Below are 17,647 nucleotides of genomic sequence, written 5' to 3' on the forward strand. Positions count from 1 at the left end.
TAGAGGATGAATCCACTTTAAATTCGCTTGCTGCCTCCTGCAGAATTCTGGGGTTTGTAGTTTAGTGAAGTTGTTAAAGGCTCCTCCTTAAACTACAAACCCCATAATTCTGTAGGAGGCAGCAAGCGGATTTAAAGCAGATTCATTCTCTTGTATGATGAGGAATAAAGGGATCACAAGCTGCTAGATGGTTAAAACATGGACAACAGTGACTGCATTGCCTGTAGCTTTAAACATTTCTTCCTCTGTGCATGAGGCAGAGCATCGTGGACAAGCATACAGATGCTGAGTTGTCTGTTCTGCTCCACAGTCGTACTAGGTGGAGAATTCTTCTAGGTAGTGCCATTTTGCCACATTTTGTTTTGATCTGCCCGCTCTGCTTCTGAGTCTGTTCAGGGACTTCCAAGTTGCCCTTTCTTGGTTTGCCCATGGAGGAAGACCCTTGTGTGTGGGGTGGGGGCGGGCATCCAGTTGGAATTGCCTGATTTTGCTGCCCACAGGGATATTCTTGCTGTTGCTGGAGGAACATTTAGAGGAGTGGTGGTTCTCATGAAACCTTTCCTTGATTTAAGTCTACTGGGAGGAGGCTGATAGCCATATAGTGGGTGGCTTTCATAGTGTTCAACAGTATTTGTCTCGCAATTTGCAGCACATTGGCGGTGGGGGGGGGGAGGGGGGGGATGCCAGCTAGCTTATAGAGTCTATCAATAGGTGTAGGTTTAAGACATCTGTGATTATTCTACATGTCTCATTTAGTCAGAACGAGATACAGTAGAGCCTCGCTTATCCAACCTTTGCTCATTTATTTATTTATTTATTTATTTACCTTACTTATATACCGCTGTTCTCCGCCCGAAGGCGACTCACAGCGGTTCACAACAAATACGAACAGCAAAAATTCAGTGCTACAGTATAAAAACAGTTAACAACCTAACACATTACACAATTAATAAACAGTTACTACAATACCCATTCACTGTCGTCTCGTCCTCAAAAACATGTTGCAGATTTGTCATCCATTGTTCCATTCCAGTGTTCATTAACCAATCATTGCACTAATTATTCGAACGCCTGCTCAAACAGCCAGGTCTTCACTTTTTTGCGGAATACCATTAGAGATGGTGCTAGTCTAATGTCCGTAGGAAGGGCGTTCCACAGCCGAGGAGCCACCACCGAGAAGGCCCTATCTCTCGTCCCCACCAGCCGTGCTTAAGAAGCAGGCGGGATCGAGAGCAGGGCCTCCCCGGAAGATCTCAAAGTCCTGGTGGGTTCATAGGCAGAGATCCAATGTTCTGTATTATCCAACAGTCTGCCTCTCACCCTGATCCACAGCTGTTTCAATACATTGTGATGTTTTGGTGCTAAATTTGTAAATACAGCAATTACTACATAACATTACCATGTATTGAACTGCTTAATTTGTAAAATCATAACGTAATTTGACGTTTAATATGCTTTTTCTTTAAACCCTCCTTATTATGCAACATTTTCGCTTATCCAACATTCTGCCGGCCTGCTTATGTTGGATAAGCAAGACTCTACTGTAGTACATGCTTTGAAAGATAGAATGGACTGTCATTAAATAATGGCAGCTTTCAGTCTTTGTTGTTTTCCAGGTGTTTTGGGAATTGGCTCCCCACATCCATGGCAACTGTCCAGGTTTCTTAGGGCTTCTGAGAGTTTAAGTCAGAAAAAAAGTTAGAGCATCACTTTTAAGAGGGTGCTGATGGTCACAACAATGGCTTTAAATGTATCCTGGAGCTTGAAGTAACGGAACAAAAAGTCTCCTGTTTAAACGTGCTTCTCTCACCCCAATTTAAAGCCTGATTTTAGGGTTCTTGAGAGCATTGGAGTAGGGCTCTGTGTGACTACGGTTTGAATACTATCTCAGCTGTGAAGATCTACTGGTTGGTCTTGGGCAAATCACACTCACTTGGCCTCAGAGGAAGGCATTATCAAACCTCTTCTGAAGAACTCTTGCCAAGAAAACCATGCGCTAAGGTTGCCATACGTCAGAATTGACTCGGAGGCACAGAACAGCAACAACAGTTCGGGATCCCTCCTCCCCTTGATGCTGCAATGTGAAACATAGCTTCAGAGGTCCCAAAATAAGCCCCAATCGCTCTTTTGTTGAGACATTTTGGGACAGATTGGAGAAAGTTCCGCCCTTGGATCGCGTGGAGGGCCGGCTTTTGAGTCTTGGCAATGCAGGGCTCCAGATTGGCAGGATTAGTATAATGTGCTAAACAGGGCCCTCCTCGGCCACGCTTGGCCTGGGTCTGCTCCAACTACCACTTAGCTGTAATCCATTGCTTTATTTTCATGTGGCGGGAGAATCTGCTCCATGGCATGGGGATCATTGGCTGAGATTTTGCCAGGACTGCACATAACCTCGTAACAATAACAGCAGCACTAAAAAATTTAATGTATGAACCAAGGTAATTCGGATAAGAGGGGAAAAACAAACAACTACCAAGAGTTCTTCTGTCTATATTCAGTATAACCCATGTATCTGCAGAGATATGTTTCTAGACTTTGTGTAGATACGCAAAGCCGCAGATAATAGCAAACCGTATTGAAATGAAAGATACCTGACCCAAGAATATCATAGGGTCATGCTGGAGGACCTAGAAAATGTCTAAAGAGAGCATATTTTGTCAGACATGCTTCAATGAAATAGGTCCTGGTGATATGAAAGTTGTAATGTGTGTGTGATGCTAAGCAAGTACGGTAATTTCCACAAATGCATGAATGTTGCTCTTCTACCTCCCCATCTCACTTCTCTCCTTTGCAGGAGACATCAAAAACTTCAGTGAGGCCCAGGTTGTAGTATTTCTGCAACAGTGGATCAGTTCCCCTATGGATTTCCTCCATGTGTCCTCAGTCCTCTTTGCCCAAAGCCTTGAGGACTAGAAACCATAGGAATTCTTGTGTTTGAGCAGAATGTTGTCAACATGTGCTTAGATTAGTTTTTCAGAACTCTTATTGCTTTTGCGCTTGTGACTGACTCACAAGCAGCAGGAGGGAGAACATGGGTGGTTGCTTGCCACCTATACGCTTCCCCCAAATCCTGTTTCGGAACAGCCTTTGTGTGGGCCTGCAACTTGCAAGCCCAGATGGCTGTGAGCAGATAAAGGCAGTTTGGAAAAAGAGAGGAGGAAAGTGAGAGTTGGGAGGGGACACATATGATGCCCCCAATATGCATGCTCCACTTGAACTTGCAGCAGCAGTTCATCCTTAATATTATGCCTGGTTGTTGGAGAAAACTCTGTAGTAGGAGGAGTACATATATTCAAGTGCCGTCTCAGTTTGGGGTGTGTTTGTGTGTCAAGATGTTATAGTTTTATTGTCAGGCCTTGTGTCAGGGATTAGGTTTCAGGTGGATGTCCAAGTGGTGTCAAAATCCCACTTGGTTATCTGGAGTAACCATAATGGTTGGGGAATAGAGGTACAAGTGGTACTTATTAGTTCAAAATTTGGAAATTCCTATTTTGGACTACAAATCCCCAAGCTGGAATCATAAAAGTTGGGAGGGATTGACCTCACTAGTCCAACTCTATTTGTGCCATGCAGGAACACACAGCCGAAGCATTTCTGAGAGATGGCCATCCAACCTCTACTTAAAGACCTCCAAAGAAGGGGAGTCTACTATCCTTGCCGATTCCACCGTCAAACAGCACTTTTCTCCAGAGGCATCAGCTAACATAGTGTTGAGACAGGCTGGTATTGTGGCCAAGATGGTCCCCTTAAGCTCAAGATGGCATTAAAGATGGTCTCCTTGAGTCAATTGTGGAACACTTTGCCCACCGTGAGCCACTCCAAATTTCAGAATATTTTGTTCGGAGATTCTGGAGATATCCATACACCTTGTTCCAGGATGCAGTGTAAAACAAAGACACAAAATGAGTGGGCAGCTTTTGGTGAATTGCAACTCCAATCATTCCACTTCATTAGCTCTGCCGGTTAGGGCTAAAAGGAATTAGAATAATAGAAACATAGTTGGAAGACACCACAAGCATCATCCAATCCAACCTTCTGTCATGAAGGAAGATGCTATCAAAGCACTCAGAGTAAATGACCATTTATCCTCTACTTTAAAACTTCCAGAAAACGACACTCTACCAGACCCAAGGCAACATATTCCGCTGTGAAACGGTTCAAACCATTAGGAAGTTCTTTCTAATGTTTAGGTGAAATATCTTTTCTCACAGACTAACAACATAACATAATGTAGTATCCTATTTTCTGTACAAAAAGTGATGTGTATGTGTCTGAGCAGAGTGGAAAGACAGTTTCTATCGCATTGCACCAATTTGACAGAGTCAGATTACGCATCCCATTATCCTTTGGCAGCAGGTCATTAAGCACGACGATGGGTGTTGTAGTCCGATATGCTGGGAATGTGCCTTGCTGGGGTACGATGCTTTATGCTGATGCAACTTGATAGGAGTTAGTGATTTCCCAGGCTGCACAGTTACATTGCATATCCCCTCCTGGTGACTGGGAAGTGGAGAATTCATATACCATTCTTACCTCAAAGGAAAGCATTGGTGGTGCATCTCAAATGTCACAAGGATCACTAAGTTTGCTAAAGTTGCCCCTTTTGAGTTTTAATGCCTTAGTACAGTGTTTCTCAACCTGAGGGTGGGGACCCCTGGATAGGTTGTGGGGGGCGTCAGAGGGGTCGCCATCTGAAGACAGTATTTTCTGTTGGTCATGGGGGTTCTGTGTGGAAGGTTTGGCCCAATTCTATCATTGGTGGGGTTCAGAAGGCTCTTTGATTGTAGGTGAACTATACATCCCATCAGCTACAACTCCCAAATGACAAAATCAACCCCACTCCCCCAACCCCACCAGTATTCAAATTTGGGGCGTTTTGAGCATTTGTACCAAATTTGGTCCAGTGAATGAAAATACATTCTGCATATCAGATATTAACATTACGATTCGTAACAGCAGTAAAATTACAGTTAAGAAGCAGCAACGAAAATAACGTTATAGTTGGGGGTCACCACAACATGAGGGACTCGTTTAAGGGGTTGGGGCATTAGGAAGGATGAAAAACACTGCCTTATTAAATCTTGTCTCAGTTGTTGAGGCATCTGCAGGAGGTAAACCGGTCAGTCAATAACTTTTATAATTAATCGAGTACTAATAGTTAAATTAGAAATGATGTTTCTTCAAAGCAGGAGATAAATCACTCATGTTTGGTTTGACTCTTCTCTTCCCTTTCCCCTTTCCCCTTTCCCCTTTCCCCTTTCCCCTTTCCCCTTTCCCTTTCCCCTTCCCCTTCCCCTTCCCCTTCCCCTCCCCCCCTCTCTTTCTTTCTTTCTTTCTTTCTTTCTTTCTTTCTTTCTCCTTTTTCTTCACTCATGTTTTCACTTTCACCATTGTCTTCTTCTCCTGCTTTAACGCCCCTCTTATCCCTGATTTGCCAAAATAGAAGCGGCAAAAACAGAAGCTTGATGTATTGTCGAAGGCTTTCATGGCTGGAATCAATAGGTTGTTGTGAGTTTTCCGGGCTGTATGGCCATGTTCCGGAAGCATTCTCTCCTGACGTTTCACCTGCATCTATGGCAGGCATCCTCAGAGGTTGTGAGGTCTGACAACCTCTGGGGATGCGTGCCGTGGATGCAGGTGAAACGTCAGGAGAGAATGCTTCTGGAACATGGCCATACAGCCTGGAAAACACACAACAATCGAAGCTTGGTTTTCATCGCACCAGATAATGAAAATATTACATATTATGGAAATCAATGATACCTTTTAAAACATATTTATTTATTATTCATGCATGCTATGTAGCAAATTGATTCTAGCCTTTACAACAGCTGAAGAAGTTACGAAGAATGTCATTTGCCAAATTATGGGCCGCAACCCTTTTACTGATGACTGTAGGTTAGGAATTTTGGCACTGCGAGCGCAGTAATATAATCTACTGCCTCGGCAAGGAGCTGAATGAAATACAGATTATATAGTGAAACTGTAATGCATCATTTGCTATTAGTGGACTGGTAATAATTACCAGTTTCAAAGCTGCTCTCCCCCTCCTTTCCTCATGTAATCCTTACTCTCCGCCGTAACAGCCTTTCTCGTTGACATTATGATTATACTAGCTGCCCTTCTGATCCAGAATATCTAGTTGATGGGAATGCTAAAATGCAATTACAAAAACTGTACGTTGTATCCTCATTATAAGATAACAGTGTTATTTCTACTGACCTAATACATAAACTAGCAAAGCAAGGGAGCCCTCCATTGTTAGCAGGCCAGAGGCTGTTGTGTGCTGTATGTGGCTTTAATATTATTATTATTATTATTATTATTATTATTATTATTAGGAGCCCCCGGTGGCGCAGTGGGTTAAAGCACTGAGCTGCTGAGCTTGTTGATCGAAAGGTCGCAGGTTCGATTCCGGGGAGCGGCGTGAGCTTCCGCTGTCAGCCCTAGCTTCTGCCAACCTAGCAGTTCGAAAACATGCAAATGTGAGTAGATCAATAGGTACTGCTCTGGCGGAAAGGTAACAGTGCTCCATGCAGTCATGCCGGCCACATGACCTTGGAGGTGTCTACGGACAACGCTGGCTCTTCGGCTTAGAAATGGAGATGAGCACCACACCCCAGAGTCAGACATGACTGGACTTAATGTCAGGGGACTACCTTTACCTTTATTATTATTATTATATTTATGCCTCGCTTTATCTCCCCAAAGGGGACTCAAATCGACTTGACATAAAAGCATTAGCACATACCGTATATACTCGAGTATGAGCCGGGACACCTAATTTTACCATAAAAATACTGGGAAAACGTATTGACTCGAGTATAAGCCCAGGGTGGGAAATGCAGCAGCTACTGGTAAATTTCAAAGTAAATATAGATACCAGTAAAATTACATTAATTACATTAATTGACCCATCAGTAGGTTAAATGTTTTTGAACATAAAACTGTAATTTAAGATACTGTCCAACTCTGATCAAACCATTATTCTAACTTTCTTCAATGTAAGTGTCCTTATGTAGCCTTCCAATAATAATGTGAGTAAAATAATAAATGTAATAAAATAATGGAAATGTAATACTAATAGTAATAATAGAGAAAAATAATACATGTAATAATCTATATAAATAAAAATGTAATGTTCGTTTGTGGGATTAACCAAACTCAAAAACCACTGGACGAATTGACACCAAATTTGGACACAAGACATCTAACAACCCAGTGTATGTCCCTCACTCAAAAAAAATTGATATTGTCATTAGGGAGTTGTTGTTGGTGGGATTTATAGTTCACCTACAATCAAAGAGCATTCTGAACCTCACCAATAATGGAATTGAACAAAACTTGGCATACAGTTCTCCCATGACCAACAGGAAATACTGGAAGGGTTGGTAGGCAGTGTCCTTTGGTTTTGGAGTTGTAGTTCACCCACATCCAAAGATGACTGTGGACTCAAACAATGATGGATCTGGATCAAACTCTACAAGAATACTCAATATGCCCAAATGTGAACACTGGTGGAGTTTGGGGAAAATAGAATTTTGACATTTGGGAGTTGTAGTTGCTGGGATTTATAGTTCACCTAAAGTCAAAGAGCATTCTAAACCCCACCAACGATGGAATTGGACCAAACTTCCCACACAGAACCCCCATGTGGGCCGCAACAACACGCGGCAGGGGATGGCTAGTAATAATAATAATAATAATAATAATAATAATAAAGCAAAATAATAAATGTAATAATTCCCTTCCCCGGGATATCAGATCAGCCCCCTCCCTCCTGACCTTCCATAAAAGATTAAAAACATGACACTTTGATCAAACCTTTGCAGAACCTATAGCAATAGACAAAATCAGAATTATGTGCAAGGAGTATTGGAACGGCCCGGATTACGATTATGAATAGCGTGGTTTAACAGTGACAATATTGGTTTAATGTTTTAACTGTTCTGATGTACTTTATAATCCTAATTTGAATGTTTATTGTAAATTTTTTACATTGCTTTTAATGGCATCGAATAGCTGCCTATGTTGTAAAGCCGCCTTGAGTCCCCTCCGGGATTGAGAAAGGCAGGGAAGAAATGCTGTAAATGAATAAATAACAATAAATAGAGTAACATAATAAATGTAATAATAATAATAAATAGAGTAAAATAATGCAAATGTAATAGCAATAATAGAGTAAAATAATAACTAATAATAATAAATAGAGTAAAATAATGCAACTGTAATAATAATAATAATACAGTAAAATAATCTATATACATAAAAATGTAATGTTCGTTTGTGGGATTAACATAACTCAAAAACCACTGGACGAATTGCTGCCAAATGTGGCCACAAGACACCTACTAACCCATGAGTGATCATTGTCATTTGGGTGTTGTAGTTTCTGGGGTTTATAGTTCACCTACAATCAAAGAGCATTCTGAACTCCACCAGTGATGGAATTGAACCAAACGTGGCACACAGGACTCCCATGACCAACAGAAAATACTGGAAGGGTTTGGTAGGCATTGACCTTGAGTTTGGGAGTTGTAGCACACCTACATCCATAGAGCACTGTGGACTCAAACAATGATGGATCTGAACCAAACTTGGCACAAATATTCCATATGCCCAACTAGGAACACAGATGGAGCTTGGAAGAAATAGACTTGACATTTGGGAGTTGTAGTTATTGGGATTTATAGTTCACCTACAAAAACCTTCTGAACCCCACGAATGATAGAATTAGGGCAGACTTCCCACACAGAACCCCCATGACCAATAGAAAATACTCCCTTCACTGGGGCAAGAAAACGTAATAAAATATTGTTTACCCACAAGCATAAAGAAATTACATATATTAGAAAAAAAACAATTTCTCATTACTTTATTTTCCAGATCACCAGACTGGGCCACAGCAATGGCAGGGGACGGCTAGTAACTAATAATAATAAATAGAGTAAAATAATGGAAATGTAATAATAATAATTATAATTAGAGTAAAATAATAAATGTAATAAAATAATAATAACAGAGTAAAATAATAAATAATGTTGACGCAAGTATAAGCCGAGGAGGACTGTTTCCAGCCTAAAAAAGGGCTGAAAAACTCAGCTTATATTCCAGTATATGCAGGTAATTTAAAATATACAAATATATATATAAAATTAAAACAGAATTAAGCACATTCAAAGCTTCTAGTTTGTAATGAAGTGTGTGTATATAACATAATGTACCATTTTGCAATGTCTTTTTACACCCCTGACTTATTCCTTCCTGACATACATTCTCCACCCTACTCTTCCCTCCCTATTCTCAGCCTGCAAACAAAAATTGAGGAATTTGCACGTCTGGTTGAGTTTTTCTCTTTATAGATGGTTCAGCTATTTGTCTGCAGATGCCCCCAACACCCCATGATAAACATTGCAACCTGCTTCATAGAAAATGCTTGGCTTTGGTAGAAGGGTGAAATGTTAGATATTATTCTGAAGGATTTTTAAAAGCAGCCAAACTGTTATACATGCCAGAAAATGCTAAATCTCCTCCTCCTCCTCCTCCTCCTCCTCTTCCTCCTCCTCCTCCCTTTAATTCACCCAATTCAGATTGTCAGACTAAATATATAATAATAGAGAAACCCGAAGCTAGAAAGGGGAGGAAAAACCCTTAGTGCAAGAGACGTACCTGTTAGGCTGCCTGCCTGTCATTTCCCAAAGTCATTTATTCAACACATTGTACAATGAAAAATCCTTTTATAAAGCTTTTCTTCTTCTTCTTTGAAGTGAGGAGGAAAACAAGAACAATGAAGATCAGTTGATAGGGACTTCAGCGTTTTCTTTCAAAACCCATCCACTTCATATTTCCCTCCCTCCCTCCGCTGCACCCGCACGTACATTAGGCATATGTTTGGAAACCTAATTTTGGCATCTACTGTCTAATCTTGTGAAAAGATTTGCCCACAAGTGGGTTATATTGAGTGAGATTATAAACACCGCTGTAAAGTAAATTACAGGTCAGCTAGAAGTACCTCGTGCAGTCAAATACCATTGTAAGCCTTGCTTGTTATTTGAAGACTACTCCAGCATATGTGAAGAAATGCGAATGTATGCATAGCATGTGGTGTATTTTTCGAGCATATCTAAGGCTCTTTCTGCATTTTCAAATGATTAAGGAGTAGACTTCATAATCATTTCTCGAGGGCCTAGGACCAATGGTTATTCCCCACATTCAGTGAGTTGGAGGGCGCTTCCAGGCAGCACTAAATCACGGGTTTTAAACAGGGGCAAAAATCCCTGGACTTCAGTAGAGGTCCACATACAGATGTGTCGGTCTGGGATTTCTGCCTCTGTTGTCCAGACTTGATGCTTTATTGTGAGATTTACAGGCTCCCAAGGTAGCTCCTACGATATTTCCATCGGAAACTTCAGAGTTTATTTATTTATTTAAAAGTTTTTGTATACCGGCCTTCTCACCTCTCTTGAGGGACTCAGACCGGTTTCCAACCATAATATCACATACAATCAATAAAACATCATAATACATATTACAGTAAAACATTAAAACAGCAATTACAATCAATAACTATAATGGTCAGTCGTCACACTAAAATCGTTGCTCATCCTCCGTCCATATCTCAGGGTGTTGGCTCACTTGTCGAATGCCTGTCTTAATAACCAAGTCTTCACCTGTTTCCTAAATGTCAGGATAGACGGGGCGGTTCTGATCTCCAGTGGGAGAGAGTTCCAGAGTCTAGGGGCCGCCACCGAGAAGGCCCCGTCCCTTGTCCCCACCAGACGCGCTTGCGAGGTCGGTGGGACCGAGAGCAGGATCTCTCCAGATAATCTTAATAATCTTGATGGTTCATAGGGGAGAATACGTTCGGAGAGGTAAACAGGGCCGGAGTTTGTTTGTTTTTTAAACTCAAGATGTGGATATGCGGATATATGGAGAATCAGATATGCGTATATGTGGAGAGTGGACTTCATAATAATTTCTCAAGGGCCTAGTTATTCCCCAATGATTATTCCCCACATTCAGTGAGTTGGAGGGTGCTTCCAGACAGCACTAAGTCATGGGTTTTAAACAGGGGCAAAAAATCCCAGGACTTCAGAAGAGGTCCACATACAGACGTGTTGGTCCTGGGATTTCTGCCTCTGTTGTCCAGACTTGATGCTTTATTGTGAAATTTAGAGGCTCCCAGGGTAGCTGCCACAAGACTTCCACCAGAAACTTTGGCATTTTTTTTAAAAACTCAACAGAGGCAGAAATCCCAGGACCAACATGTCTGTATGTGGACCTCTTCTGAAGTCCCAGGATTTTTTGCTAGAAACTGGTATGCTAGAAACTTTGGTATTTTTTTTTGTTAAATCTCAAGATGCAGATATGTAGAGCATCACTTCAGTGAATCACTGAAAATGTTCAGTTCTTTGTCCTGGCCAGAGATGTGCCCTCCACATGCTTCATGAAGTTTCTGGCACACAAACAAAGTTTTTGCCTTTTACTCAATGTGTCATCTTCTTTTAAGGAACCAACCAATCAGGAACAAACCTGAGAACAAGCCCAGATTTTTAAAAAATTGTGATTGCAGTGACATACAGACATGCAAAGATCCACATATTTGGTTCAAAACCGCAACATTCCCATTTCTGGAAATCTTGCGGTTTTTACCTTTTGTAGCAATTGCTTCCGCATTTCCAGGGAATGGTGTCTAGCGACCCTCCTGTTTGCTTACATATGCACTAGTGATGCAATAGGTCTACTCTAGTAGAGGGCTGGCAATCAAATGGAGACCAAAATACTTATTTTTTCACCTCTATTGTCATTTAATTTCCAGGTTTTTTTTTTGAGAGGCCTGGATCAGAGAACTAGAAAACATGGGAGTTAATGGTTTAATAATAATAATAATAACAACAACTTTACTCTTATACCCCGCCACTATCTCTCCACAGGGACTCGGGGCGGCTTACATGGGACCAAATGTCCACAAAACAATAAACAATTCAGAAATACATTCACATCGCATTATTTTTGCTGTGTACCAAGACTGATTATTTTCTCTCCAGGTTAGAACTGGCTCCTCTGATAGACATTAAGTCCACCGTGGTCTCATGTAAAATTGGGTTACTGCCATCTAAGTGAATTCTTTCTATAGAGATGGGGAAAATCACAGTTGGGCCTTTATGTGCTTTGTAGTATATGGTTTATGAAACACATCTTGCAAAATGATTTTTCTATTAAGGGCCACATTCCCTCAGGAATAATGTTTTGAGGAGGTATGCATGAGCAGTGAGTGAGGCCTGGTGTGCCATAAACACAGTTAGAGCTAAAATGAGCAGTCCCTGTTATTATCCAATGTGTAAGCAAGTTGTTTATAAAATTATGATTGACAAGGAACAATTGGAGAAAGAAAGATAATCCTTCTTGTAAGACTGGAATTCGGGGGGTGGGGGATGTGTGTCAGGTCCCCTGGTCTCAGGACCTTGCTTCTCTTCTCCATTCACCAAGGTAGGTTGAGGGAGGAATCTTAGAGTGAGAAAGTTTCCTTTAAAATGTTGTGTATATGCATTTTCCTTATTTGTTAGACTTGTTTTTGCTTTTGTTATTAATATGAACAGCATATTTTGCACAGCTGTGGTTAAAGCTTAAGGTATTACGTTTACAGATATCACTGGGGCTGCTCCATGTAATATGACCCTTGTAGCTAGACCTGCTTTCTGTTCCTGCTTCACAAGGTCGTCTTAGATCTCAAGTTTTGGCTCTGAAGTTTCAAGGTTTGCAATAGCTCTGAAAACTGGCAACCCTAGATGGCTGTGTTTCCTCCAGTAAAGGAGCTTCACAGAGCTTCAGGACTGGAGAAAATCAAACCCATCTTCACAGAATGCATACTTAATGTGTAACATTCATTGCCATGAGATATGTCCCCCTTCAGGGGTTGAGAAGGATGGGATAGAAGTACTGGAAATGAATAAATAATTGTTTTAGCTGTGGACCTAAAAGAAATCCAGGGCTAACACATTAGAACGGTGATTCCCAAACTCTGGTCCTCTAGGTGTTTGGACATCAACTCCCAGCAACCTCAGTTTGTTGGCCAATGATCTGGAGGTAAAACCCAAAACACTTGGAGGACTAGAGTTTGTGAATCACTACATTAGAAGAAGATGGGATAAAGTTATGGAAGAGATGTCTATCCTTATAGCTTTGTAAATCCTCCACAAAGCTTGGAAACATATTTTATATTACGGCTAAAATTGGCCAAGTTGAGCTAACATGGCCTTGAATGCCAGGTTCCAGGAACAACAGCAGAGAGGACTATGACCTTCATAGCTAATTTAGAAGCTACCAGAAGGCATCTGGCTCCCAATTGGAGGAAGCAGAATGTGATATTAGATAAATCTACTGTCTCGTCCAGTAAGGCCTATATTAATTTCTGATAACTTGTAAGAAAGCTAATTTGACAGTTGAAACAATGATGCTACCATTGTGTTGTCTTACAGGTAAAGATGAACCCAGCAGCTACACGTGTACGACATGTAAACAGCCATTCAACAGCGCCTGGTTTCTTTTGCAACACGCACAGAACACTCATGGATTAAGAATCTACTTAGAAAGTGAACATGGAAGTCCCCTGACGCCACGGGTTGGTATCCCATCAGGACTAGGTGCAGAATGCCCTTCTCAGCCGCCACTCCATGGGATTCACATTGCAGACAATAACCCTTTTAATCTGCTCAGAATACCTGGGTCAGTTGCGAGAGAAGCATCAGGTCTTGGAGAAGGACGCTTCCCTCCCACGCCGCCTTTGTTTAGTCCTCCTCCAAGGCATCACTTGGACCCCCATCGCATAGAACGCCTGGGTGCCGAAGAAATGGCCCTTGCAACCCATCACCCCAGTGCCTTCGACAGGGTGCTGCGACTCAACCCCATGGCCATAGAGCCCCCAGCTATGGATTTTTCCAGGCGGCTTCGGGAGTTAGCTGGAAATACCTCTAGTCCGCCATTGTCACCGAACCGTCCCAGTCCTATGCAAAGGTTACTACAACCATTCCAGCCAGGCAGCAAGCCCCCATTTCTGGCAACTCCACCTCTTCCTCCTCTTCAGTCTGCTCCTCCCCCTTCCCAGCCTCCCATCAAATCCAAGTCTTGTGAATTTTGTGGGAAAACCTTCAAGTTTCAGAGCAACTTAGTTGTCCACCGTCGGAGCCACACTGGAGAAAAACCGTACAAGTGCAACCTTTGTGACCACGCGTGTACTCAAGCAAGCAAGCTAAAGCGTCACATGAAAACCCATATGCACAAGTCCTCCCCAATGACCGTCAAGTCAGACGATGGCCTCTCCACAGCCAGTTCCCCAGAGCCAGGAACCAGTGACCTCGTCGGCAGCGCTAGCAGTGCTCTCAAATCTGTTGTGGCCAAGTTCAAAAGCGAGAACGATTCTAACATGATTCCAGAAAATGGGGATGAAGAAGAGGAAGAAGAGGAGGAGGAGGAGGAAGAGGAAGAGGAGGAAGAAGAGGAAGATTTGACTGAAAATGAAAGACAGGACTATGGGTTTGCCATTAACCTAGAAGCAGCTCGTCACCATGAAAACAACTCCCGGTCGATTGAGGAGAATCGCTCTATGCCCGATGTCATGCAGGGAATGGTCCTGAGTTCCATGCAGCACTTCAGCGAGGCCTTCCATCAAGTTCTTGGTGAGAAGCATAAACGAGGGCATTTGTCCGAATCTGAGGTGCACAGAGACACTTGTGATGAAGACTCGGTAGCTGGTGAATCTGATCGTATCGACGACGGCGCCATGAATGGCCGGGGCTGTTCCCCTGGTGAGTCTGCTTCTGGAGGTTTGTCCAAAAAGCTGCTCTTGGGTAGTCCCAGCTCCCTAAGCCCTTTCTCCAAACGCATCAAACTTGAGAAGGAGTTTGACCTCCCAGCAACAGCTATGCCTAACACTGAAAATGTTTACTCCCAGTGGCTCGCTGGGTACGCTGCCTCTCGGCAGTTGAAAGATCCATTCCTCAGCTTTGGAGACTCCCGACAATCGCCTTTTGCTTCCTCCTCAGAACACTCCTCCGAAAACGGAAGTTTACGCTTCTCAACGCCTCCTGGGGAGATGGATGGAGGGATATCAGGCCGAAGCGGTACAGGAAGTGGAGGGAGCACCCCGCATATTAGTGGTCCAGGCCCTGGAAGGCCTAGTTCAAAAGAGGGCAGACGCAGCGACACTTGTGAGTACTGTGGCAAAGTCTTCAAGAACTGTAGTAACCTCACTGTCCACAGGAGGAGCCACACTGGGGAAAGGCCTTATAAATGTGAGCTGTGTAACTACGCCTGCGCCCAGAGTAGCAAACTCACCAGGCACATGAAAACGCATGGTCAGGTGGGGAAGGACGTTTACAAATGTGAAATTTGTAAGATGCCTTTTAGCGTGTACAGTACCCTGGAAAAACACATGAAAAAATGGCACAGTGATCGAGTCTTGAATAATGACATAAAAACTGAATAGTGGTATATTAACATGTCCCCTTCTCCTAATTTCCCCCAATCTACCCTCTCCTCGCCCCCCTCCCCCCCCAATATAGAGATTTTCTAGTCCCTTGTGAGTAAAATAATGGAAGCTAAGGATGATGTTAAGAAAGTGCTTGTCACCAGCACATCTGTTTTCATTTTCCTTTTTTAAAATTTTTATTTCCCCCTTTCTTTTCTGATTTCACCATTTTGAATGCATGATCTGTAATGGGGCAATACTACGCAAACTTTGAGCCTTTCTCTTGTGCAATAATTTACATGTTGTGTATGTTTATTAATTTTTTTTTGAAAAAAAATTAGGCAGCATGTGTGCTATGGTTATGGCTGTTATTATTATTTTTAAATTGTCCCCGAATTCGTAGCTGAACGAACACACAAAACATACACACGCTCACGCAAGCATGCACACACGCACAAATAAGAAAGTGTACCATGGCTGTTCAGAAAAAAAAAATTCCAGGGGGAAAAAGAGAGAGAAAAGAAAAACCAAACAAGAAAAAAATATTTGTTAAACAGAAAAAATTATTCCAGGGGAAAAAAGAGAGAGAAAAGAAAAACCAAACAAGAAAAAAGATTATTTGTTAATCAACCGTGCTGCATACATTCTCCAAACACATATCATGCACATATTTGGTTTTGAATCATATAGAGGAAGATGTACTTTGAATTAACTCTTTATGGACAGATAGATCACACTGAAAAAGTAAGGGGAAAATCCATTCTGTTAGCTTGATCTCTGTCTTTAAAAGGATCTAACGTATCAATTCTTTTTGTGGCTTCAGGGGAAGGGAAGGAAAAAAAATATAGGCCTTTAATTGAAAAATGAGGACAGAAACGAGATTTGAAATGTGTACTATCATTTGGTTTAAATTGCAATTCTGAGTGCCTTGAATCTATTTAAGCCATGTTGGTGTGGCAACTCTACTCGTTCTAAACTTGTAGCTCAACTTTTCGCACTTGGCAACGGAAAAGGAGTCCTTTAGGACCTAGCCAATAATTCCCTATTGTATTTCTCACGACAGCGGCTACCTAAAAGCAAAAGGAATCTCACAAAGACAACCCATGAAGTCCTAGTTAATCATCATTCAAACTTCCCACACTCCCCTTTCTTTCGCTTCTCAAAAAATACAAAATAGTTGCATTGCTCACATTGATTTGATTGCAGTTGAGAATTGAAAACAATCCCTACCATTACAGAGAATATTTCTCTCGTGCCCTTTCCCGCAGTGCGACCCTGTCTTAATCATAGAATCATAGAGTTGGAAGAGACCTCGTGGGCCATCCAGTCCAACCCCATTCTGCCAAGAAGCAGGAAAATTGCATTCAAAGCACCCCCAACAGATGGCCATCCAGCCTCTGTTTAAAAACCTCCACAGAAGGAGCCTCCACCACACTCAGTGGCAGAGAGTTCCACTGCTGAACAGCTCCCAGAGTCAGGAAGCTTTTCCTAATGTTCAGATTGAATCTCCTTTCTTGTAATTTGAAGCCATTGTTCTGCGTCCTAGTCTCCAGGGCAGCAGAAAACAAGCTTGCTTCCTCCTCCCTATGACTTCTTCTCACATATTTATACATGGCTATCATGTCTCCTCTCAGCCTTCTCCTCTTCAGGCTAAACATGCCCAGCTCTTTAAGCAGCTCCTCATAGGGCTTGTTCTCCTTGATCTTTTTAGTCGCCCCCCTCTGGATACATTCCAGCTTGTCAACATCTCTTCCATTGCCCCCCCCCCCCCCCCAGGTTCAAAATTATTATTAAAAAGATTGTGAAATTTGCAGAAGTCTTTGAAGATAATTAAACAAACTAGATACAAAATTATTATTTTGATGATTAAAACAATTGTGAAATTTTCAGAAGTCCTTGAAGATAATTAAACAAACTAGATTCAAAATTATTATTTTGATGATTAAAAAGATTGTGAAATTTTCAGAAGTCCTTGAAGATAATTAAACAAACTAGGTTCAAAATTATTATTTTGATGATTAAAAAGATTGTGAAATTTGAAGAAGTCCCTGAAGATAATTAAACAAACTAGATTCAAAATTATTATTTTGATGATTAAAAAGATTGTGAAATTTTCAGAAGTCCTTGAAGATAATTAAACAAACTAGGTTCAAAATTATTATTTTGATGATTAAAAAGATT

The 17,647-nt window shown here is 41.7% G+C and overlaps 1 protein-coding gene across 3 annotated transcripts in view; it reads left to right on the top strand.

Moving 5' to 3' along the window:
- BCL11A (BCL11 transcription factor A) overlaps positions 1–17,647 on the top strand; it is a 253,755-nt gene that overhangs the window by 220,470 nt on the left and 15,638 nt on the right. The window contains exon 3 of one of the 3 annotated variants that reach the window (XR_010908978.1): positions 13,479–17,613. Coding sequence is in view for 2 of the 3 variants with exons in the window: in XM_060754617.2 (XP_060610600.1) it covers positions 13,479–15,358 (1,880 nt within the window). In the remaining variant the exon portion in view is untranslated. The remainder of the gene's footprint in view (positions 1–13,478; positions 17,614–17,647) is intronic. The other 2 variants (XM_060754617.2, XM_060754618.2) reach the window with 2 other exon arrangements.

The sequence above is a fragment of the Anolis sagrei genome, chromosome 1 (genome assembly GCF_037176765.1).
Source record: "Anolis sagrei isolate rAnoSag1 chromosome 1, rAnoSag1.mat, whole genome shotgun sequence".
In the NCBI taxonomy this organism is placed as follows: domain Eukaryota; kingdom Metazoa; phylum Chordata; class Lepidosauria; order Squamata; family Dactyloidae; genus Anolis; species Anolis sagrei.